This window comes from Lonchura striata, chromosome 7 (genome assembly GCF_046129695.1).
Source record: "Lonchura striata isolate bLonStr1 chromosome 7, bLonStr1.mat, whole genome shotgun sequence".
Lineage (NCBI taxonomy): Eukaryota > Metazoa > Chordata > Aves > Passeriformes > Estrildidae > Lonchura > Lonchura striata.
In genome coordinates this window covers 1,712,950-1,737,402 of record NC_134609.1, presented here as the reverse complement: position 1 = coordinate 1,737,402, position 24,453 = coordinate 1,712,950, and the positions used below count along the sequence as shown (strand labels likewise).

The window sequence follows — 24,453 nt, the reverse complement described above, 5'->3', positions numbered from 1 at the left end:
ACCACCAGCACAGGCCCTATGAGTATCTAAAGTATCTAAACAATGAAATGTTTTGTGCCCAACAAAACTGCTTAACCCATCCCAAGGGATGTGTTGCATTTACACTCAGGAAATTTGCTGGAGCCATTTGAAATGCAGAATTGGGGTCTTTGTTGTGCATCACTTCCCCTGTGGCTGTTACCTCTTTCTCAAGGTTTTCTGGTGTGGAAGTGTCTCTGTTGCACACACTGGGGGTGAGCTGCAGTGCTCTTCCCTGGCTTTTCCCTGTTTCTTAACCAAACCTGGGCTGAGCCCCAGCATGGGCAGCAGGGGAGGGGGGGATTCTGCCCCTCTGCCCCTGTGCTCAGGTGAGACCCCACCTGCAGAGCTGCCCCAGCCCTGGGGCCAGCACAGGAGGGACCTGGAGCTGCTGGAGAGAGCCCAGGGCAGGCACCAGGATGAGCAGAGGGATGGAGCAGCTCTGCTGGGAGGAAAGGCTGCACAGCTGGGATTGTGCACCTGGAGAGGAAAAGCTCTGGGGGGACAAAACTGTGGACTTGCAGGGCCTGAAGGGGCTACAGGAAATAATAGAGATTTTGGACAAGGGCCTGCAGTGGCAGTTCAAGGGGGCATGGCTTCCCACTGCCAGAGGGGAAGTCTAGGTGAAATACATGGAAGAAATTCCTCCCTGGCAGGGTGGGCAGGCCCTGGCACAGGGTGCCCAGAGCAGCTGTGGCTGCCCCTGGATCCCTGGCAGTGCCCAAGGCCAGGCTGGACAGGGCTTGGAGCAGCCTGGGATGGTGGAAGGTCTCCCTGCCCATGGCAGGGGTGGCACTGGATGATTTTTAAGTTTCCTTATGACCCAAACCAGTCGGAGATTCACACCCAGGACTGAGTTCAATGAGAGGCAAATTTTGTGGGCTGAATTGTCTCAGCTCCGCAGGGAAGAGCAGTTGTCCCTTCCCATGGATGAAGGGATCCACAACATCTCTGCCAAACCAAACCATTTCTATACCACTAATCCCTGCCATGTGTAGCCTACCTCAGGCTTGAAAACAGGTCCCTGTAGCAATCTGAAAATCCCTGTGCTTGCACTTCTCCCAAAGTCATCTCCATAACTTTACTGTCTCCACCATCTCTTGTAAGATCCCATCTTTACCTCTCTTCCTCAGAAGCCATTTCTTGCTGGATATTTGGCCAAGGAGACACCAGAGCAGATCAAAACCCACATGTGGGTGTTTAAATCCATCCCCAGCAGCTCTGGTAGGCACTCAGATCCAGCTGTCCCTGGATGAGTGCCTTGTGCCCATCCTGGTGTCCCAGCAGGTGGGCACACCCCAGCTCTGAACACCAGGATCACCCACAGATCCAGCAGAACAAAAAAAAAAAAAAAAAAAAAAAAGCTGGAAATGCCACACCAGTTCTTGCATTCAGCAATGGGCAGGAGCACTTCTGAGAGCCTGGAAGGGTGGAAGAGAAGGATTTGCTTGGGAGATTTGGAGGCTAAGTGTCTTGGAAGAGCCAGCCTGGGTGGATGAGAGCTGTGGGTGTTCTGGAAACTTAAGGAAAGCAGAGATGGAGAAATTCCAGGAAGGGAATTGCTGAGTGTTGGGGGTTCATGATCAGCAGTGAGGTGTGTGAGGATATCTGGAGAAATAGAGGTTCAGGAGATGGATTTATGTGATTGCCAGAGGGCTGAAAAGCAGCTGGGGGGATGAGGAGATTCAGAAGGTGGAATGGTTGAATAGAGATGGATAAATCATGGGATTATAGAATGGTTTGGGTTGGTTAAAGCCCATCTTATCCCACCCTCTCCCATGGGCAGGGACACCTTCCACTATCCTAGGCTGTTCCAACATGGTCATAGACACTTCCAGAGATGCAGGGGGAGCCACAGCTTCTCTGGGGCAGTGAAGAGATTCCAGATTTGTGAAGCCTGTTAAAAACATCAACAAGCCAACAAGCTCAGAAATCAATCCAAACATAATCAAAACATGTAATCACCTCAGTTATGCTACGTGCCTATTAAGAAGTGACAAGAGGGATTTTTAAGGGTAAGACTCCCCCCCAAAAATATTGGGAAGGAAAATCCTGGAGCCAGAGGAGTGAATGTGCTTAAAGCTTGAGAGATGTGGTGTCAGACGAGGGAAAGCCTGGAGAGCGGGAGGGTTGGGAGAGGCTGTTCAGGAATGATGGGGACAGGTGGGTTTGATGTGGAGAACAGACAGGGAAGGAGGAGATGGGGGAATGCAAGAACCCCTTTGGGGCTGGAGTGCTGTTGGATGGGAGCAGGAGGCAACTGGAGGCAAAAAGGAGGTGCAGAACAGCCGGGATGTCCTTGAAATAATGAAAATCTGGCCTGGGGCTCTGTTAACAGATTCCAATCCAGCTGAGGAGGATTCCCAAGAAAACTGAGGTGTGAGAGAGGGCTAAATGCACCAGGTTGGATATCTGAGGTTGCTTGTGTTGAAACCTCCTTGTGCACGTGGCTCAGGGTTAAATCTGTGATTTAAGCACAGAATGTGGTCACTGATAATGTACCAAGGAGCTGATAAGGATGGAACTTCTGATTTCCTGCTCTTTTCTAGAGGAGAAACATGAATTGATGGGAAAGGGCTGCATTTAGGCTGGGTTTTGCTGAAGAGCCTGGTCCCTGGAGGACAAAAGCCACAAGGGGAGTGTCCCTGGATTACTGGCGTCATAGCAAGCGGCACTGGTGGCAGAAGGAATATTTGGGATTGATTGGGAGTGTCCCCAAGGTGTGGCTCCTGTACAATAATGGGATGTGCTTTGGTTTTTAGGGGACTTGTGGCAGCTCTCTGGCTTAATTTCCAAAGCCAGGCCTAACTTCTGGGCCTGTCATCTCCAGGACCAAAATCTTCAACTGGTTTTGGGAGTCGCTGGATGAAATCTCTGCTCAGAGGGTGTGCACACGTTAATTCTGACACTTTGTGCACTGAGCTACTCAGTGCTCAGCTCCTGCCACTACTCCAGGGTGTATTTAACACTAGTCCTGCTGTAGTGGCTACAGACAAGTGTAGAAACACCCATTTCTAGAAAACTGACAAGTGTTGTGTATTTATTTTTACAAAATTTAAATTAAAATCCTCTCAGAGAAGGGAAGAGGTAAATTCTACTTGAGAAAATGCCATTTTCTTCAATAAAATGAATGCACTTAATTTAAATTTAATTAATCTGGGTCATGTTCAATGTCCAGTTTAGTTTGGGATGTTTCCATTTTTATAACAGTCAGTTTTTCAGCCATAAATGTGGAGCCAGTTCCTGGTGTCCTGCAAGGAGCACTCAGAGGGGCTCCTGACAAAACATTTCCTGGTGTCAGAGAGATTTTACCCCTTGGACTCTCTCCTTTGTGTTATATAATCCTAGGGAGAGATCCTTGGAGAGAAACTGCTCTGGCAAGGGAGAAATTGAGAAGTTTTTGGAATGGAATTCGATACCTGTCTTGCAGAAAAGGCAATGAAACTAATCTTTGGACTTTTCTATCAAATTATATGTTAATTACTAGCACTTTAATGTACAATTTTAGCTGCGTGTGCATATTTTGTGAAGGCAAGGGTTATTGAAGAATGAACTGAGCTACACCTGCCTAATATGGGTTGTATTTCTTTTAATCTTTTTATGTTAATGTTATTTTTCAGCTGAAGTCTCCTGGCTCTGATATCAGGTTTAGAATATCTTTGCTCTCTTCTTTCTGCAGGTACTATCTGCACAGCAGGAATTTCAAATGAACAGTGTCACTGCCAAACAGCTTCTTTTGTGACTCAAAACCTTCTGTGAAAACAATATTTTATAGGTGAAGTCCATACACAGGGGCTGGAAACAAGAATAAATAAATTCACAATGCGTGAAAAAAGGGGTTTGTGGACAGGAATGAATGATGAAGAGCTGTAATCCTGTTAATCCATCCAATAGCTGCATTGCTTGTTAAAAAGACAGGAAATAAATCACTGCTAGTGATGGAATCAGGAAACAAAAATGCCTCTCTCTCCTTTTCTCAGTTATCCCATAAAATTCATTTCTATTTTTGTGAGTTTAGTTGAGTTTTCTCAGTGCAAACCTTCCATCTATTTATCAATCTTCTTTGTTCAGTGGGAATCAGCAGCATTAAATAGTTTTAATCCCTTTAAATCATCATCTGTAGGATGTTCTGCTGGCAGGAGGGTGGGAAAGTACCCCTGGAGTGTCTGGAAAACAGAGCTTTAAGGCTCCTTCCAGCCCAAACCATTCTGGGATTCTCTGGCTACCACTGGTACACAGAAGTGGAAAATAACTTTATAATTGATGTGATGTAGGAAAACAGCTGGTTTGGGGTTTTTGGGGGTGCAACATTGAAATAAACTTAGAGAGTTGCACATTGAAGAAAAAAATGGCTTTTTAATGAACTTTTACCTTGCATCTTTCCCAGGCAGGCCCAGGAGCAGCTGTGGTGTTCTCACTGAAGTTTGAAATTACTTTTTTGAGCTTTTTGAGGCTTTGGCTTTGCAGTGGCAGCTCATTGACTCTTAGAGAGTCATTTCTGCAAGAAAGGCACAGAAAATATGAGGCTTAAAGAGTGGGGCAAGAAAAGGAACAAAACCAGTAGCCCTTAAAATAATGGGGGCAAGCAGAAATATTTGAAGATAAATTATTTCAATGTAGATACAGAAAAAATGCAGAGGAATTTCAAGTTGCTGGTGAAATTTTACTTCAGCTCGTCATATAAATTGTAGCTTTTCCTTGTTCTTGTGTCTTTGCTTTCTAAAAATGCTGCCTCCAAATGAGGGCAAAAATTCAAGTTTGGTAACACAAGGAAAAGGGACAGATGCAGCATCAATGTTCCACTTTTTAAATGTGTTTATTTATGTGGAACAGTCCCAGCAGCTGGGAAAAGGGAATTGAGGCGGGAGCAGGTTTGGTCTTGAAATTTCATCTTAAAAATTTTCATGTTCCTGAAAGGTTTTATCCAAGAGAGGAAGATGATAAAATCCAACTCAACTGTGCCCGTCCCAGAGCATGAGAACACTTTAATAGGATTGAGCAAATCCAAGAGTCCATAGGCTCAAACACTCCTCAAGAAGTGTCAGTGAAATAAAGCCTGGAGTAGTGTCTGGATTTTTGGAACCTCCAGAGCTGGAAGAAGGGCTGGATTTGCACTGTAAATTATTCACTGTAGCACCAGCACAGCCAAATATTTGCTTATGCTTGAATAATTCTTCAGGAAAGCATTTAAGCAGATATTTGACTTCAGCAAACAGAGTTAGTGGCATGTGCAGCTGAATCAGAGCCAGAACTGGTTTTAACTCGAAGGTGAAATCTTCCTTGCCTGGCTTTTCTCCTAGTTGGAGGGGGCTGTGAGATGGGATCTGGGACTGGGCACGGCAGGAAGGCTGTGGGATGATATATTCGCCCTTCCAGGATGCTCCAAGCTACCAGAGGTGATTGCCGAGCTCCTGAGCTGGAATTAGGGTTTATTTTTGTGGTTAAGCCCAGCTGAGGCTGTTCTCCAGCCTAACAATGTGTTCTGGATGTGCCCCAGCAGTGAGAGGGGCTCAGGGCATGGGAACAGGGCTGTGAGCTGATCTTCAGCCTTCCAGGATGTCCCAAAGTGCCAGAGGTGATCTCTGAGCTGGAATGCTGGAATTCAGGTTTCTTTTTCTGCTTGAGCCCCAGGTGAGGGTGTTTTCCAGCAGGTGTGTCCCACCAGTGACAGGGGCTCAAGGCCTGGGTGTGGAAGGGACCTTGTGGGATGAAATTCGCCTTTCCAAAATGTCCTGAGCTACCAGAGGTGATCCCTGAACTAGAATTAGGGTTTGGTTTTGTGGTTAAGCCTCAGCTCAGGGTGTTTTCCAGGAGATGTGCACCCCCAATGAGAGAGGCTCTGGACCTCCTCATCAGGAGTAACCCCCCTGAGATATTCCATGGAATTCATGGATATGAGTTGCATAGCAGGTGAGGTGACTCAAGTGTTGAACAGCACTGTGAGGAGAAACAGATTTGGGTTTTTTTTGGTGTGTCTGTTTTGTGGTTAAATAATCTTCTAGAAGCTTTTTGCTCGTGCTGGCACTTGAACAGAATTGTTTGGGTGGCAAAGAGCAAACATTTGGGACACAGTTTTTGAAGAGCTGTAGTTTTACCTAAGGAGCACTGACAGACTCTAAAGCAAGTTCCTCTCCTTTTTGGCTTCTGTAAGAGGCTTTTTCCTCCTGTTTTACTGGCATTTCTGATTTATTATGGTACCACTTCTCCAGAATAAGCATTTGCACTCCCTATTTTATGTCTACAAACTTTAAGAGAGTTCAGCTGATCAGTAATAATGATGACCCTTATAAAAACCCACTATAATTTTTTCCTGTGTTAAAGCAATTCAGTTGCATCAACCTTTAAAAACTAAATACTTTTGAAGATTTATCACAATTGTAGGGTGCAAAGAGCATCCCCACTGAGCAAAGTGGGTCACTCCTGATGCTTGAAGGAGTGCAGGCTTGTTGAGTAAATAATAGCACAGATATAAATGGATATTTAATTCCTTTTTAAATGTTGACTTACTCATCCAGCCACAGCAGTTTCTCAGGAACCACTGTTTTTGACATATACATTAAATAGCAAATATTTGTTGATGTCTTATGAATTAATAATGCTCACTTAGTGATTTCTGTTGAAGTCTGTCAGGGCTTTGAACCCACTGTAGGAGCAAGAACTGCAAATTGTTTGCCTACAAATTGTATTCAGATGTGCTGCTCGTGGAGAACAGCCAGAAAATGTTGCTGGTGGCAGTTTGGGTGGTGTGGGCACCCCCATAGTCCATGTTTTCTATGGAATTTGGTGTGGCACTTCTGCTGTGAGGGAGCCAATGGCTCTGGCTTGTGGCAAACCTGCCCCCAAATGTAGATTTTTAATTTTTGTTTCCCCCACTGGATTATTTCAAGTAGTCAAGAAAGATGTGGGACAGGTCCAGAGGAGGCCATGGAAATTGTCCAAGGGTGGAGCCCCTCTGCTCTGGAGCCAGGCTGGGAGAGCTGGGGGTGCTCCCCTGGAGAGGAGAAGCTCCAGGGAGAGCTCAGAGCCTAAAGGGGCTCCAGGAGAGCTGGAGAGGGACTCGGGACAAGGGATGGAGGGACAGGACACAGGGAATGGCTCCCAGTGCCAGAGGGCAGGGATGGATGGGATATTGGGAATTAGGAATTGTTCCCTGGCAGGGTGGGCAGGCCCTGGCACAGGGTGCCCAGAGAATGGTTATTTCTTTTGACCAAGGCATGTTCCTCCCTGCACCAGCTTCTATTGAATGTGAAGTTTTATATCCTGTAATAACACCAGATCTAAAAAAAATAATTATTGGAAGTCATATTATTGTTCCTGTAAATATATTCAAAGTGCTTGGATGTCATAACTCAGATTAGTTTACCTTCATCATCTCTTAAAATATAAAAAAAGAATATTTTTTCAGGAAAATACTGAGTCTTGTAGACATTTTGTGTGTCTTTAGAGATCTTCCTTCTCTCATCAATTCATAGTTTTTCCTTGCCCTGTCTGGAGTTCAACCTTATTTCTTAGAGGTTGTCAACCTTCTGGAACTATGGGGTAAATTGTGATTTGTTCTCAGCTATTTCTAAGTTAGTAGAATCATTTGAACTTAATAGTGTCATTTTCTGTACTTTATACTCCTGGCTTTTGGGAATTTTATTTGTTTTGTTGTTTTTAATTTTTTTTTCCTGGTATAAATTGAAGGAAAAATCATGATTTTTCTTCTGTTGTAGTCCAGTTGCAGAGAGAGTTGCTTATTCTGGGAGCAGCAGTGTTGCTATCCTTGTGGTTTAACTTGACATTTCATCAAAATCAAAAATAAATCTGTCAAGGTTCCATCCTAAAAAATCTCTCAGGAGCAGACTCCACTCAAGGGTGTCAGCTGAGCTCTGAATAATTTTCTAAAATAGAACATCGTGATTGGAGAGCTAGATTTATTTTGTTTTTCAAGGTTGTAAAATCAAATATTGGAAGCCTCAGAAGTGAGCTTGTGCACTTCTTTTTAGGTCTGATAACACCTAAAATCCCTGTTAGGATGGGATTTTTTTCCTTAGACTGACCTGAAGACACCAAGAGTCTCCTGAACTTCTATATTCTGAGATTTGAGGTGTAAAATGTTGGAGGCAGATACCACCTAATGGAATAATACTGCTTCAAGTGGAAAAGCAGTTGAGCCCAGTTCCTTCAAGAACTTTTGTTAACAGGGGAGCAAACAGTGGTGAAACATGGAGAAGTTCCCATCCCCAAAATTCCCAGGAGGTTTGATAATGAAGATTAACAGGAGTCTATTTGGGTAATATGGAAACAGCAGATTTCCAAGTACAAGTAGTCAGCAGGAATAGATCATGGTAAAAGTCCTTTTGGTTTTGGTGGTTTGTTTGTTTTTTTTTTTTGTTTTTTTTTTTTTTTTTTTTTTTTTGTTTTTTTTATTATTATTATTTTGAAGGTGCTGTTGCAAATTCCAGAATGACTTTGGAATGGGCGAAGTGGAAGCTTGGATGACAGTAACCAAATGAGCATTTGGGAAGGAGAAGAGAGGGGAAAAGGGCCTTTTGAGCAATTCTGGTCTCCTATCACATGGGAATAATAGTTCCTTTGGGAAGAGTCTGGAATTCTGCTTTGATCTGTCTCGAACTTCCATTTTGCCACAAATTCCCATTTGAGCTGTCGGGGTTGCTGTCTCCTCTCTGAGGTTGTTCCCTTCAATTCCCTGGGAGAAGGGAGGAGAATAGTGAGGAGAAGGGAGCTGGGTCTCTTCTCCCAGGGAATAAGTGAGAGGATGGGAGGAAACGGCCTCAAGTTGTGCTGGGGGAGGTTTAGATCAGATATTAGGGAAAGGTTCCTGATGGAAAGGGTTGTAAAGCACTGGAAGGGGCTGCCCTGGGGCAGTGGTGGAATCTCATCCTTGGAAGTGTTCAAGGCACGTGTGGATGTGGCATTTGAGACATGGGTTAGTGGTGACCACGGTGGTGCTGCTTGGAGTTAAGGTGTGGATGTGTTAATGTGTGAGAAAACAGAATTTGTCTTTTCACAATGGACTTGTGAGAGTTTTTAGAGAGTTGTAGAGAAACTATGATAACTTGTTAGTATAAACAACCTGCAGGTGGTGTTTTCCTACTCTGTTTTTCTGTTATTCTCAAGGACTGTGAGAAAAATGTTTTTCTAAGTAGCCAATCAAGTAGAATGTGTCAGACCTAGTTATAAAAGAAGAGAACTTTCATGTTAAAAGTGCTGTTGTGTGAACCAGCCTGATTATGCATTTGTGCCATTTCTTGCTCAATGGTGACATGAAAGACCTGAATGGTCTTTTCCAACCTGAAGAATTCTATGACTCCACAATTCCCAGCTGGAATTTGGTCAGAAACAGCTGTAGAAGGGAAGGGAAGAGGAGCAAGGAGAATGCTTTGCATGGCTTGAATTCCTGGGTTCTGTGACTTGCAGCTGCTCTGTTGAATCAAACATTGGTCTGAAATGGGAATGAACAGCCCCATGAGAGCTCTGCTGGGGCTTCACTTGTTTGATGGCCAATGTTGAAGCTCTTCCTGGAATTGCTGCTGCCTGTTGCAGCCTGCACCAACCTCCTGCTGCTGGACAGGTTGGGAAGAGTCCAGCCTGCAGGAAGGTTGAGCTTGGAAAAACCTCTCTCCATCCATAACCCCTGGATGAGAAGTGGTGTCATGTGTTCAGTGTAGACTTTGAAATGGTTTTGCTGCTTTCCTTTATTTCTGCAGAATGTTGGTATTAAAATCCAATAAAGTCACCTGCAATTTATGGCTTTTATAAAGGGAAAAAAGCTGTGCTTGCTGTGAGGGAGCCTCATAAATCACAAGATAGACTCATTGAGTTTGGGAAAAAACTCCCATGTCCTGGAGGTAACACACATGTGAGCTGTCCTGCAAGCAAACTCAAGATACATACATATATAAAAAAATAATATTAATATTATTACATTTATTTATTATCATAAATATTGTTGTGTTTGTTATTATAAAGATATTAATACAATAATAATACTATAGATATAATATATTTCATCAACCACCTAGGAACTTAAAATACTTGAATAAATATGGGCCACTTCATCTGGTTTATTACATTTCCCTACTTGCTCTTCTTTTCCTGTGGGAAAAAAAAAACCCACAGGTTTTCCTCAAACTCTTGGCACACAATTGTTTCACTAGTTTATTTGATTTTTTTAATAAATGCAGCTATTTTTTATACAATAACTCTGCTTGTATTGCTGAAAATCTCTCTTCATTCTGTGCTCCTGTCATGGTATTTATCTCAAACTTTTTAAATCTGAAGGAATATTTTAAAATAATTCATTTCTGGGCTGCAGAATTGTGCTAATTTTTTTTATTAGAACCATGAACCAGAGCTTTTTTAAACTAATGTTGTGCACTCCAGGTATACTCTGGAGTTCAGTCAGACCTGTCTTGGGGATTTTGGTGGAGAATTTTTTTGTTTGGGTGGGTTTTGTTTATTTTGGGGGCCTGGAGGGGGAAGGAAGAGGGTTGTGGGGTTTTATTTGTGTTTTTATTTTTCTTGAGGGGTTTGTTTGTTTGCTTGCTTTTTGGTTTTTTGTTCGTTTTGTGGATTTTTTTTTTGTATGTTTGTTTTTCTTTTTTTTTCTAATTTTACTTTGTTGCTTGTAGGGGTCTTTTTGGTCTGGTGTTTTTCTCATTTTCCTGGACACAACCCCACAGCCTGTGTCCTTAAAGAAGGCCATCCTTAGGGATCATTCCCATTTTTCCCAGGCAATGCCTTTGAACCCTGGGTCCCTCTGGCATTTTGCAGTGAACACTCATTTTAATCAGTGCAATTCCTCTGCTACAGTTGCTTCTCCAAAGTTCTTGAAAGCAGGAAGGATACCATAAATACTTTATTGCAGGGAAGTTATGGAAATCAGACCTGATTTAAGCCAGAACTTTGCATTTTCTTGACTTGGAGCACTGTGCATGCACAGTTATCGAGCTAATGACTACACACATCTTGATTAATGCTAATGGGGTTCTCCGTCCTTATTTTATTTATTTTTGTGACTGAAACAATACCATGCTCTTAGAGACTGCATATCCCCTATGAAAGAGTTCGTAGTGGCTCAGCTTTGTGCAGGTGGAGTAACAGATGTGTCAAATCCCTCTTTTCCAGCTCTGCCTTGAGTGAAGTTTGACAGAAAATGCTCCAGCAGCTTTGTCTCTGGAAATGGTTCACCGTGGGGACGGCACTCGCTGCTGTCCTGGCCTGGGCTCTGGCCCAGAATGATGAAGGTAAGGGTTTGCCTGAGGGGTGGAGCTGTGGGAGGGCTGGGATGCCTCTGGAATTTCATTGGAATGGTTTTTTGCCACCCCAAAATTCTTACTTGAAATAGTTTGTTAGGAAAAGAGGCTGAAAGAAAGGTCTGGGTGTGTTTTATGTTTCATGGCTGCAGCATCTAGTGATGATTGCATTTCCTGAAGCTGTTGGTTTAGCAGTCAAGATAAAATCTTCAGTTATGGTTATTCACTGTTGGACTTGAGCATCGAAATTGGTTTTAGCTTATTCATCAAGCTTTAACACTAAACTTTACTTTGTTCATAAGTCAGCAGTTGTGGTTGGAACAGGAGATTGAGAGAATGGTTAATGACCAAAAACTTGGGAAAAAAATCCACAGTGAGGGTTTTCTAGAGAAACAATACTTCAGGAGCCCTGAAACATGATACCAGTAGCTTGTGTTCCTCCTCAGAGCATCTTGGTTGAATTTAATTAAAAGACACCAGAAATGTGTCCTGCTAGTGATCCCTGGTAATTAAAAATTACAGCCCTGGATAACTGATTAGGGTTTCTTCTTTTGAGCAATTTAACAGCATTGAAGGGCAAAGTCTGTCAGAGTTGTTCCTGAATACTCCTGAGAATAATGAGTGGGATAAGTGAAAACTGAGTGTTGTTTCAGAATGTCTGTAATGAAGTTGCTCATTATCCATGGCCCTGCATGTGTGTAGAGCTGTAATTTAACAAATTTATGACTTTGGCATCTGGATTTTGGTTTAAAAACCTCTATTTTGTCAGTTAGGAAGTAAAGTAATTTTGCTTTCATGGGAAGTCTTCAGTCCTTCTTGAATTTTGCTTTGTTTTTTGCCATCGAGTTGAAAAATCTGTTTCTTGTTCTACTAATTGCTCTCCAAATGTCCTTTTATTCCCTTCCATCCCCCAGCCCAACCCTGCCCACAATGTACAAGAAAGCTAATTTAATTTTCTCCATTTTTACACCCTGTCATAATCACTGTCACTCCTGACACTGAAGTGGACGAGCTGCTCATATTTCACATATTTGCTCTGTGCTGGGGTACAATTAACTGGATTTTAATCATTTATTGCAGTGGAGGAGTGGGGCCATCAGACTGGTGGAGGTTGACCTTGGTGGTGGTTTGAGGAGGAAAATGCTGGTTTGGGTGGAGGAGAGGCAGCAGGATGGGCTCTGGCATGTCCAGCAGCACAGGAGGACATGGGAGAGCAGTGGGAGTCATGGTGGGAAGCAAAGCAGGATCATGGGGCTGTGGAGAGCCCTCAGAGGAGGCAGAAAATAAAAGCAGCAGTTTCCAGTGGGATTTTTATTTGTGCTCATGTTGGCAGCATCATATCTCTCCAAAAAAGGCATCTTTGAGGAGAATAAAATGGGTGTTTTTGGTTGAGGAGCCGTTTCTGGTTAGGCTTGAGTGATGGTGAAGTGTGCACAACACAGATGGCCCAGACAGGACAGGACGAATTTGATTTCCTGAAGGGGAGAAAGGGATCCCTCAGGTTTCCATTTCTGATCCTTTGTGACAAATTCTCACCTCTGTATCCTTATCCCAAGATTGTTCAGAATTCTTTTTCTTCCACATGATTTAGAGGAAGGGAAGGGGCACCACTCTTTAATGGCAGTGTCCTGTGACTGAGTAAATACAACTCCCTTACTTCAAAGAGGCCTGAACATAATTTTTGGGTGGATTTTTTTAGCCTAGCTCATGGCAATTTATTTATCACAGAACCCATGCTTGATTTTATCCTTGGTAATGGTCTTACATGGCCTGAACAGGGCAGCTTTGTTATAATGAGAACAAATTTGCTGGCTGTAGCCAAAATTCTTGCTGCTTTTTTAGGAGGAGAGTTGAGAAATTTCGTTTCTTGAGGAACATGCAACACCCTGATACAAACTGGACTGATTTCCTCCCCCATACTGTGTTCAGGAAAGGGTAAATGTAGCTAAAAGCACTTTGGATAAATTTCACAGCAGCGTAATAGAGAAAAAATGAGCTGGAAATGGATTTAAGCCAAGGTGGGGGACTGGTGACTCAGCAAATGGCACCCAGCTAATGAGGCAATGCTTACAGGAATAATTACTTGGAAATATGTTTCTTACAGCTAAACAGAAAACTCTGTTTTGAGCTGGGCCTGGAGGAGTTCTGATGTGCAGGAACAGAATTTATAACCTGAAATATAACATAGAAGCATGTGTTCTTCTGGCAATTGTCATTTCCAACCAGTGTAGTTCTCTTAACAGCAGAATGATAAATAGGAATAAATAAAAAAATAGCTTTTGCAGAAATTATGGGCTCTTTCTTTACAGCCAGCATGCCAATCCTCCATTTTCCTGGTGGAAGCTGTGGATATTGACTGTTTCTTGCCCCTCTTGCTGCATTTTGCTTCATTAGCTCAAAATTTCTGTGTTTTGCATGTTTTACTTGACATCCCATGTCACCAAATCCCCCCCAGCCACAGTAATTAATGATGGCCCAAAGTAATTTCATCCGGGAGTGCTGTGGTCAGGCTTCAGAAGGAAGTTTCCTCAGGATCCCATCTGCTCCTGGTGAAATTCAAGTATTTCCCATCTACTGTAGTCCCCTTGTATTCAAACCCACCCCTCCTAATTATTAAAAACCCCAAGACTTTTGTTACAGAGCCATGCCGTCAGCCTTAATTTACTGTTGATGAGCCCATTCAGGGTTTAATTTCATTTCTTTCATCCTGTAATCCTTTTCTTCAATCCCGTGGTGCACCAGAATAAATGTCAGGCTTGAGTGTGGATGGGGAATATTGTGAGTGTTTTTGGTTTGGTTTTCTGAAAGAAAGAAATCTGATTTTACAATTCCTGCTGTCGTCTCTCTTCTAAACAGGAGAAATACTGCAAAGGTTGGGTTTTTTCATAATCTTTTAGCTTAAGTAAAAGTAGAAATGTCACTTTTAGCTGTGCAATATGTGAAATTAGGTCAGCTGAAATCTCTTTTATTTTTCCAGTGCTGCTTTATTGAATTCAGAGGCAAACTCTGAGGCTAAAGGAATCGGGGAGGAGGAAGATGGAAACACAGGATCAAATTTTTCCCTTTTTTTTCTCTCTAATCCAATGTCTATGGCTCAAAGAAAAAAAATTAGCAGCAATTTTTGGCCAGCAAAGAAGGCTGCTGAATTCAAAACTCTCTGCACTTTTATGCCAGACCAAACTAAACCAGCAGCAATTGTTTCCCAATTATGATATTTCATTGCCCAACATTAAGAATGACTCCATACCTTTAGTGAAAATACAAATGTGAGCTGGGGGGACACCAATAATTTATTATTTACTCTTAAAAGATGAATAGAAGGCAAAAAATCATTCTGATCCCTTTTAAAAACCAAAAGCAAATGTGAAGATCCACCCACAAAATTTGCAAAGGATCTTTTCTTGGGGTTTTCAGAAGTAGTGTAATGGGGCTGTGACTTGTGGAGATCTGTTTCATACCACGGGATCTCTGAAGGGTTTTTGAAGATTTCTGGGGGACAGCTTTTAACCTAAAGTTGTTTTGCACTTTTTTTTATGCGTGAATGAAAAGAACACTTGAAGGTCCTTATACTTCTCCTGAAGATTTAAAGCTTTAAAAGAAGAATAGTAACAAAAATCCTGAATTCATATGCTCAGAGATGAGGCCATCCTGGCCTTTTTGTTACCTTGCAAATTTGGGTTGTGTTTGAGGGGGTTCTACAGGGCCAGGAGGGGGAGGGCTGGGCTTGATGTCACCTGTCCCCCACATTCCTCTGACCCAGGGGTTTGTCACACACCAAAAATGTCAATACTCAAGTCCTGCCTGTGTTTGGTGTGGAGCCCACGGAACCACGGGATCATTTTCGGCTGGAAAAGACCTTGAAGAGCAACGAGTCCAACCATGATGCTGGGGATGAGCATTTCTAAAAGCCTGCACTCCAGAAATCTCCCAGAGCTGTTCCATGAAATCATCCCCTCTGACTCACTGGAGGAATAATACTTGTTTATCGCAGAGGAGATGCAAACAGGATGTTGGATACATTTCTCTTGGCATGTATGGCTAAGAAGGATTAGTTAATGTTGGTTTTTTCAACTCTGTTTGGACTTATCACTGTAGTTCTTCCAATCTTCTGGTTTCAGACTAATTTCCTTCCTTTTCCATCCTTTCTGCTTGACTGTGGAACAAGAGATGAGCCATGGACACCTGCACTGTGGGATTTGGATCTTACTGCTGGCTCAGTGGTTTTGTTTCATTCTGAAACAAAATTTCACAAAAGAAAACTGAGGCTAATCAGAAGATTTGCTTATCCAAATATGGATTTCATTGCCTAAGTGTTCAGCAGATGGGTATGTTTTATCAGGATGTAATAGAAAAAAAAAATTTAAATAGTTTTTGCAACTACCCTGAGTGGGGTTGACTTTTTAAGTTAGTTTTTTTCTGTGAAAAACAAAAGTGTTCAATTTTGTCACCAGGACTGTTCATCCCCAAACTCCTTCACCTGTTCTTCAAGCCCCCTCTATTAGTTAATGTCTTTATTCAGTCTAACAATCTTCTGCTACAAAAATTGAATTACTGAGGGGCCTTACAAATCACCTTAAGAGGCTATTTTAGAAAGAAAATAGTTTCAGATCTTGATCCATTACTGTTGGGCAGGAAATTAACTGAGGGAAATGCATATTTGAGTACCTGGAGCTCATTGATCATTCCCTAAGCCCGGCACTGTGCAGATGCAGGGAGAGGAGAGAAATGCCCCCAGGTTCTTGCCTGAGGGAAGGTGTCTGTTCTTGGGAGCAGGAGTCATTTCTGTGTTTTATGGGGACTTGCTGTGTTTGGTGGGGAGCTGTGCCGTTGATCCTACAGGGAAAAGAGTTCTTCTTGGTGCTGGTGAGTTGTAGTAGAGCCATTAAGCTCCTCTGAAGGGTTTAGTTCTTCAAAGTGTCTTTGAGTGCCACCAGCAGCACTTTGAGGCGACGGGAGATGAATTTCCCTGTGGTGAGATGTGAGTTATTCACAAAACAGGGGCACTGCGAACGAGGTTCATCTCAGTTAATGTACAGATTTCAGCCCTGGTGGAAGGGATTGAGTATCCTGAGATCTCCCTGTGGCTGAGTTGGGAGGGATGAGGCAGGAAGCTGCTTCTGGAGAAGGGAAATCCCAGATCCCAACAGCCTTGGAACCACCAGACTGTGGCATCTGGCCAGGAATGAGCCTCTTCCAGGCACTGGGCTCCCAAAGTTTTTTTGTGCTTTCAAGATGAGGAAGGGCCTGGAGCATCTGGGTGCCCAGGAAGGGCTGAGGGAGCTGGGGCTGTATCACTCAGGGCACGGGGTCTGTGTCTTCTGAATCACTTGAAGAGCCCAGAAACGTCTTTGTTGATGGTGATTATGGACTCTTCCTTCAGAAGGCTTTAAACAGGAGTCTGGGTTTTCCAGAGCCTCTGAAAACTCTGGACTTCTGCAAGGCTCAGTTCCTGCCGAGGCCAGCAGGATCCGTGTCCAGACAGCCCTGGAGGGGCTGGAGCATGGGCAGGGAAGGGAGCTGGGGAAGGGGCTGGAGCCCCAGGAGCGGCTGAGGGAGCTGGGAAGGGGCTCAGCCTGGAGCAAAGGAGGCTCAGGGGGGACCTTGTGGCTCTGCACAGCTCCTGCCAGGAGGGGACAGCCAGGGGGGGTCGGGCTCTGCTGCCAGGGAACAGGGACAGGACAAGGGGAAACGGCCTCAAGCTGGGCCAGGGGAGGCTCAGCTGGGACAGCAGCAGGAATTTCTCCATGGAAAGGCTGCTCAGGCCTTGGCAGGGCTGCCCAGGGAGCTTTGGGGTGCCCATCCCTGGAGGTGTCCCAGGAAGGGCTGGAGGTGGCACTCAGGGCTCTGGGCACTGGGCACAGCTGGGACTCCATGGGCTGGCAGGGATTTGCCAGCCTCAGATCCTGGGGTTCTGTGATTGTTCGAGTTGACAAGGTGGGGATCAAAGTTGGGCCCAGAGATCCTGGAGGGCTTTTGCAGCTTCAGGGGACCCCATGATCTCTGCTGGTGTGTGCAGTGGGAGCAGCTCCTGTGGCTGGGCAGGAATCATGGGGGCTGAGCTCTCCCAGCTCACTTGAACACGTTCATTTTTCAAGGATCATTTTCACATTAGGGCAACGTTACTGCTTAGCTGTTGTCTACCGTTAAACACAGGCAGAAGTTTTTCCTCACTGAAGCTCATGAAAACTCTGGGATTTTTACATGGAATGCCCATGGTGAAGAAATGTCTGGGGATTTGAACTAAAAACCCCAGAATACCCTCCAAAAACTCCAAACTCTCTCCCCCACACCATTTCCACAGACATTGCTGTAATTTTTATATACCCAGGTGTGATCACTCCCAAACACTTCTATCTTTTCTGGAGAATCTCTATTGGAAGACAATAATATTCCTTTTTGGTTTTTTTTTTCACCTTCTTTTTTTACATGGTGAAAAGATATCTTTTGGGTTAGGTTGGAAAAATAGTAAGAAAAAATAAGCCTCTATGTTTTGCATTATTTCTTAGACAGTGTATTGAGGCATGGTGAGCTTTAAACGGGCAGGGAGATGAACAGTTGGTATATGTAGGCAGAAATCAAATGTTTAAATAATGCCAAATTATCCTTCTGTACATTGTTAAACATGAGTGCAATGGGAAGGGCCAAGGAGGTGGGGAAGGAAGCAAGGAGAGAAAATGTTCTTTTCAATTGGATTAGAGAGAAATGGGATTTCTCTGCAATTGAATGCTCAGTTCTAGTCTGAATTATCCTGGGAAGCTGATTAGCACAGGAAGGGGGTTGTGCTGCGAGTTTTATGTTTGACTTCAATATTGTTTCAGTTCCCTTTTGTGAATTGAATGGTGAAATGTTCATTTCAGGAACATCTTACTGGGATTTAAGTTCAAGGAATTGCAAACTCTTGGGCGTCTTTAAATGTTCACAGCAGGAGCCCATAGAATCACAGAATTATTTGGGCTGGAAAGGACTTCTAAACCTGGGCCTGATGCCCACCTTGTCCCCAGCCCAGAGCCCTGAGTGCCACCTCCAGCCCTTCCTGGGACACCTTCAGGGATGGGCACTCCAAAGCTCCCTGGGCAGCCCCTGCCATGTCAGACATGTTTTGGTTCTGTACCAAAATATCTTCATTTTAATTTCTGATTTATAAGCTGCTGAATTTGTCAGCAATATTGATGGAACATGAAATATTTGATTTATTTGTCCCTTTTGATTTGATCTGCTGGGCAAGTCTGCCATGGGATAATTTCACACCTTATTTCTAAGCAGAGTTGTTTGAAGGGAATTGTTTGGTCCTAGAAGGAAACAGTGTTAAATATCTTGGGGCTCCTTCATTTAAACATTTAATTTGATCTCCCAGCTGGTCTTAACTTAAACCAAGGTTTCTGGTGTTGCCTGGTGTCGCTTTTCGTTATGACCAGTTGGCCAATGCAGCCTAATTGTGTTTCTTGAGAAGTGGCTGGGCTTCTGATTCAATTCCAAATAACACAGCACAAAGATGTTACTGCAAAATCATAGGAAATGTTGAAAAAAAATGGAAAAAAAAAATTAAAGAAAACACAGTGGAGTAGGTTCTTTATTCCACATAATGGTGCTGGATGAACGTTTCTAATGTTTAAATTCTATTATCCCATCTTCTCTACATAGAAACAACAGATTCTACTATTGTGTTATTTTACTACTGTGAAGAGATTTTACTCTTTGCAAAAATTTCTTGACCTCCTCAGATTTTTTGCTTGATAAAATGGCTGGGATCTTGCCACCTGAACTATTACAAAGCTCAATGTGCTACTGTTTTGTTTAGAAGGTGAAGTTTCACATCCACAAGTCAAAAACTTCAGCTTTGCTACTTCTTCAATTTTTTTTTAAGCCTTTCAAGTCTTCCTTTAGTATTTTATTATTGCAAAGCTAATTGCACAAATCTGGGCAGTGTTCTTTGTGACTTTCTGACAATTTGAAGGGTTTTTGCTAAATATAAAACCATATAACACATTTTGTAGACAGGAACTTTTCATGAGGATGTAGAGTAATGGGAATGGCTTTAAGCTGGAGGAGGGCAGGGCTGGATGGGATATTGGGAATTAGGAATTGTTCCCTGGCAGGGTGGGCAGGCCCTGGCACAGGGTGCCCAGAGCAGCTGTGGCTGCCCCTGGATCCCTGGCAGTGCCCAAGGCCAGGCTGGACAGGGCTTGGAGCAGCCTGGGACAGTGGAAAATTCTGTGCCCATGGCAGGGGTGGAACTAAAAATAGCCTTTTAAAAGTCCCTTTTCACTCAAATATTTCTATGATTCTGAGCAGTTACTCTGCTGTTACAGAAACACAAAAGCAGGTTCTTCAATGCTTTGGGGTGTCTTTTAAATTAATTTTGGATTTTTTTTTATTGTTGTATTCATAGAAAAAATACAGAGAATGCCAAGTTAATGCTCCTTATCCATCTCTCAAACAAAAACTTCTTCTCACTCTGTAGCACTGTGCTCCACAGGATTCACTGCTACCCCATTTAATTGGGGATACATTTCCTACCAGGACAAAGGTATTTTGTGAGTTTACCATACGGATCAGATCTTATGGAATATGGTGTTTCAGTGAAGGGGGAACTATAAACAAAATCTCTATCAACAAAGCCAGCAAAATAGCATCTCAGAGTGATTGATGGCTGCTGTGGAAATAAATTCAAGCCTGTAAAAGTTTTGTACAGTTGCAAGTGTTAGAAAAGATAAGATATATGGGATGTTCAAATACAAATGATGTGCAAGTGCATTATTTACTAATGGAAAGGAAAAAAAAAAAAAATAGCCAGAAAAGGGTGAAAGTGTTACTCACAGAATGAGCTACATCCAGCCTGGCCTTGGGCACTGCCAGGGATCAGGGGCAGCCCCAGCTGCTCTGGGCACCCTGTGCCAGGGCCTGCCCACCCTGCCAGGGAACAATTCCTTCCCAATCTCCCATCTGGAATATTGGGGGAATCTTCCCCCTCTGTTTTCCTTTAATGAGTTTGGGCACATGAGCAATTAAGGAGTTGTAATCAAATGGAGCTAATCGGTGACACAGCCTCGTGCCTCTGGAGTGCTGCTCCAGTCAACTGCTGCTCATATCTCCAGTTTTACCTGTTTAGGTAAAACCAGTGAGGAGTGGCACAGGCAGTGGTTTTCCAGCTCCAGGGGCTGAGCTCTTCTGTTTCCAAGTCTTGGTGTTTTTATTCTGCTCAGGAGTTGGTGACTAACAGGTGAGGAGAGGCTCTGCTTACTCCAGAAGCCTGATGGTACCAGAGTATTTTAAATATCATTGAACTGCTCAGTCTCCAAACTACTTCCACATAATCAGCTCCACATAATCATTGACCCCACTCTTGTCTGCTAATTAAAACAGTTAAGAACAAACTGCCAAGGAAAGGCAAACCGTGAATGGCTTCAGATAAACAACTGCTTTCATTTTTATCCGGAATCAAACCAATAATGAACCAGAATCTTGCCCCCAACCAAAAGCAGCACTTAATTTTAAACTTAAAGAACATGAACAATCACACACAGAAAATAATAAAGAGCTCCCAGAGCTGTGCTCAGTTGTTTTCTCACCCACCCTGTGGATAGAGCCTTTGTGTAATTAAGTACTGGAGGTCTGCAAAGAAAATACCTTATCTGCTTGTTCTTCCCGTGTAATCAATGGCTTGGGATTTATTGTGCAGCTGGCTAATGTAAAATTAATCAAGCTCTCCATTTCAGCCAGCCTGGAGCTGGAGCAGAGGCTGAGGAGCTCCGTGTTAGGTGTGCTGCCTCTTTATCAGTGTCTGTAGGTGAGATAAAATCAAAAAATAGCGCTTCAAAAACTGAAGGGAATTAGGAGGGGAAAAATTTGGGCATTACTGAATGCTAAGAAGACTTTAAATCCTACAGAAATACCCATGCAATTGCTGTCTCATCTGCAGGATTATTTCCTGTGCTATCTCTGAGGGGAAAACCTTACAGGAAGGATTTGAAAGCTGCCCTGAATCCTTTTATTTTCAGCTATTAGAAATTAAACTGAGTCCAGCTTTAGGCATCACTTTGTCCTCCTGCTGGTGGCCTCTGTGTAGCCTGTGGGTACAAATTACTCATGTATTTTTATGAATTATAAGTTGTACAGCTAAGAAAAAACACATTCTTTTTGCTGCCCATCCTTGCTGATGGAAAGCTTCCCTGGATCTGCACCTGGACTGGGCTGACTTAGCAAGGACAGCTCCTAATTCTGTCCTTTCCAGGCAGGTGCAGCTTGGAGAAGGGTTTTATGTGTCCTTAGGTCTTTGAAAGCAGCACTGATGGTCAGAGGCTGAGATTCCTTTGGCACTTACCATTTTCCATAGGAGACAAAACACTGAGCAGAGTTGTATCCTTACAAGGAGAGATGATCAGTCTTAATTTCTGCCAGCAAATATCCTCCTTTTAAAACTTATTTATTATTAATTTTTAAAAAAAATACTCTTTGCAACAAGGAGCTGAGTTGCATTTTATGCTAATATACATGTGTAAATTAAAATAAAATTAACATACATAGGTAAACAAACACAAAATGCAAGTTCAGCTTCTTTCCAGCACCAGGAGCAGAATTTATGATTTTTTTTCTACTATTTCATAGAGTCATTGAGGTTAGAAAAGCCCTCCAGAACAAGGTAGTCCCAGCTGTCCCCAGTGCCCACCTTGTCCCCAGCCCAGAGCACTGAGTGCCACCTCCAGGGATGGGGACTCTACTGCTGCCTTTTAGGGAATGATATTTTTTCCATACCTTCAACTCTCCTGAGAGTAGAGCCAAACAGAGATTTTGATGGCAATCACGACATCCTGTAAGGTGTTTATTTTTGAAATTGTTTTCTAAGGAGGTAAAAATGGAGAAGTAAATATTTTCAGCCTCTGGAGTCAATATTGCAGGGGATATGAAATGTCTTTTCCAATGTAGCAGAAGCCCAGCAACTCTCTCCTTGCAGTTTATCACTTGGTTGACGATAAAGGTTTCAGACAGCAGATGAACCATGCTTACACTTCATTTCCACCATGTTATTAAAGAAAAAAAAATAAACCACAAAAAATCATCCTGACTAAAGTTTCTGGAAAGAGTCTTTTAGTGTTCAGAGGCTGGAGAGTTCACACAGCAGTGATAGGACAAAGGGTGTTGGAATCCAGGGTTTCCCTCTGGCTGCCCTGGAAGGTCTGGGACCCTGGCAGGGGTCAGGAACCCCCCTGGACAGAGCCCCCAGAGACACTGGCTGTGATCTCTGGCCATGGAAAAGAGTTTTCAATCTTACAGGATGAATTACCAGCTCTGAGTGTTTGATATGAGTAATAATTAAGTGTGGCATGGGTGCAAAAGTCAAATTTTAGGATTCTAGATTAGGGGTCCAAAGGGGACAAGATGGAGGAAATTGGGTGTGCCTTGTCCTTTTTCTCCTTCTTCATGCCCTCCATGTCTCACTGTGGTGTTGGCATTTTTCTGTTGGTTCAGGCTGGGGACACACTGTCCAACGTAGGTGACAGATATTGGCACGTTCTTGTAAATCCAGCCCAGGGAGTTTCTGGTATTTAATGTTTGTCACATCCCACTGAGGGCAGAGCCCCACACGCTGCCCTGCAGGACAGAGCTGGGCAGGGCAGCAGAACATGTTAGAGATCAACAGAATAAACAACCTGGAAACCAGCACAGACCAATTATGGCTTCTGCTTTGGCAGCGGGGCTGAGAGACAGAGACTTTCTACAATCTGGGGATCATCAATAGCACAGATTCCAACAAAGGGGAATTCCCACTGCCAGAGGGCAGGGCTGGATGGGATATTGGGAATTAGGAATTGTTCCCGCAGGGTGGTCAGACCCTGGCACAGGCTGCTCAGAGCAGCTGGAGCTGCCCCTGGATCCCTGGAATTGTCCAAGGACAGGGCTTGGAGCCCCCTGGGACAGTGGAAGGTGTCCCTGGCCTGGATAGGCTTTAAGGTCCCTTCCAACCCAAACAAATCTGGGATTTCATAATCAGCATCTCTGACTTTAACATCACTTTTTGGGAATCCTCTCCAGATGGGTGCTTGGGAGCACTGTGAGCTGACAGCTGCCGAGTCCAACAGTCCTTTGTCCCACCCCATAATTCCTCCCTCACAGAGTTGCTTTACAGAGGAGATAACTATAAATCCTCCATTCATTAAAATAAATCCTAAATTGGTTCAAAGGCAATCAAAGGCTCTCACCATTTTACAATTTCCAGACAGTTTTGGATTATTAGGGCCCCCCAAGATTTCCAAAGATGAGGATAAGGAGATGGTGGCAGGAGTAAGAGAGGATGCCAGGGATCTGTTCTTCCACCTCAGGATGTGGTTTGCTTATTAAATAGGCACTTAAGAGAAAAAAAGGTTTAAGTAGTCCATTCATGCTTTTCACCAAAAGGTTTTTCTCACCTAAAATTTGAAAGAAGCACTGACTTTGCATTCCCCCTCTTTCTCCTCCTGGTGTTTTTTGGGTTGGGTTGGGCTTTTTTTTTTTTTTTTTTGCAAATTTGGAGATACTTGGTGAATTTACCTGATAAAAAACTGTGGGACAGGAAGCCAAAGCACACCTCCTGTGACACATTGTAGACTGGGAACAAATTTAATTACAAAACTAAGATAACTTCGGTTTTACTCAACAAATTAGATCTCCAAAGTGTGCAGCTCACCAGGAGAGCCATAAATAACTCTCTGCAGCTCTCCAGCACTGAAGTCCTCTTTGCTTTCCCAATTAACTCAGGCTGTTTGAAAACAAACTGGCTCTAGGACAGTCAGAAAGCAGCTCAGGCTTCAATTACTGAACCCATTGGACCATAATTCATTAAGAGACACTTCCAAGGGTGACATTTCTTGGGAAGTCTTCTTATTCCATGTTATTTCTGGATGTGGGACATGCAAATGGCTGGGACTCAGGAGCTGCACAATGCCTTAGGTACCTTCACCTATTTTTGAGGTGACTTTTTTTGCCTGTGACTTTGGAGCCTGTTTTCTCTCACACCCTGGCAGGGCAGCACTCTCCATATCCTTGGCTGGGCAACTTTTCCATCCCTGACTTTGTGTCATCCTTCTCTGTGCAAAATGAGGCAACTTCATGAAGTCTCCATGTATGTAAGAAGTTCATTCCATGCCATTTCCTGGGTTTTGCCACTGCATGTCTGCTTGGAAATGGGCTTAAATCCAAC

The 24,453-nt window shown here is 43.4% G+C and overlaps 1 protein-coding gene across 1 annotated transcript in view; it reads left to right on the top strand.

Moving 5' to 3' along the window:
* Positions 1-24,453, top strand: part of PCDH15 (protocadherin related 15) — a 633,545-nt gene that overhangs the window by 360,119 nt on the left and 248,973 nt on the right. Inside the window, exon 5 of the mRNA XM_077784512.1 lies at positions 11,152-11,270. Coding sequence (XP_077640638.1) covers positions 11,180-11,270 — 91 coding nt within the window. The 5' untranslated portion in view covers positions 11,152-11,179. The remainder of the gene's footprint in view (positions 1-11,151; positions 11,271-24,453) is intronic.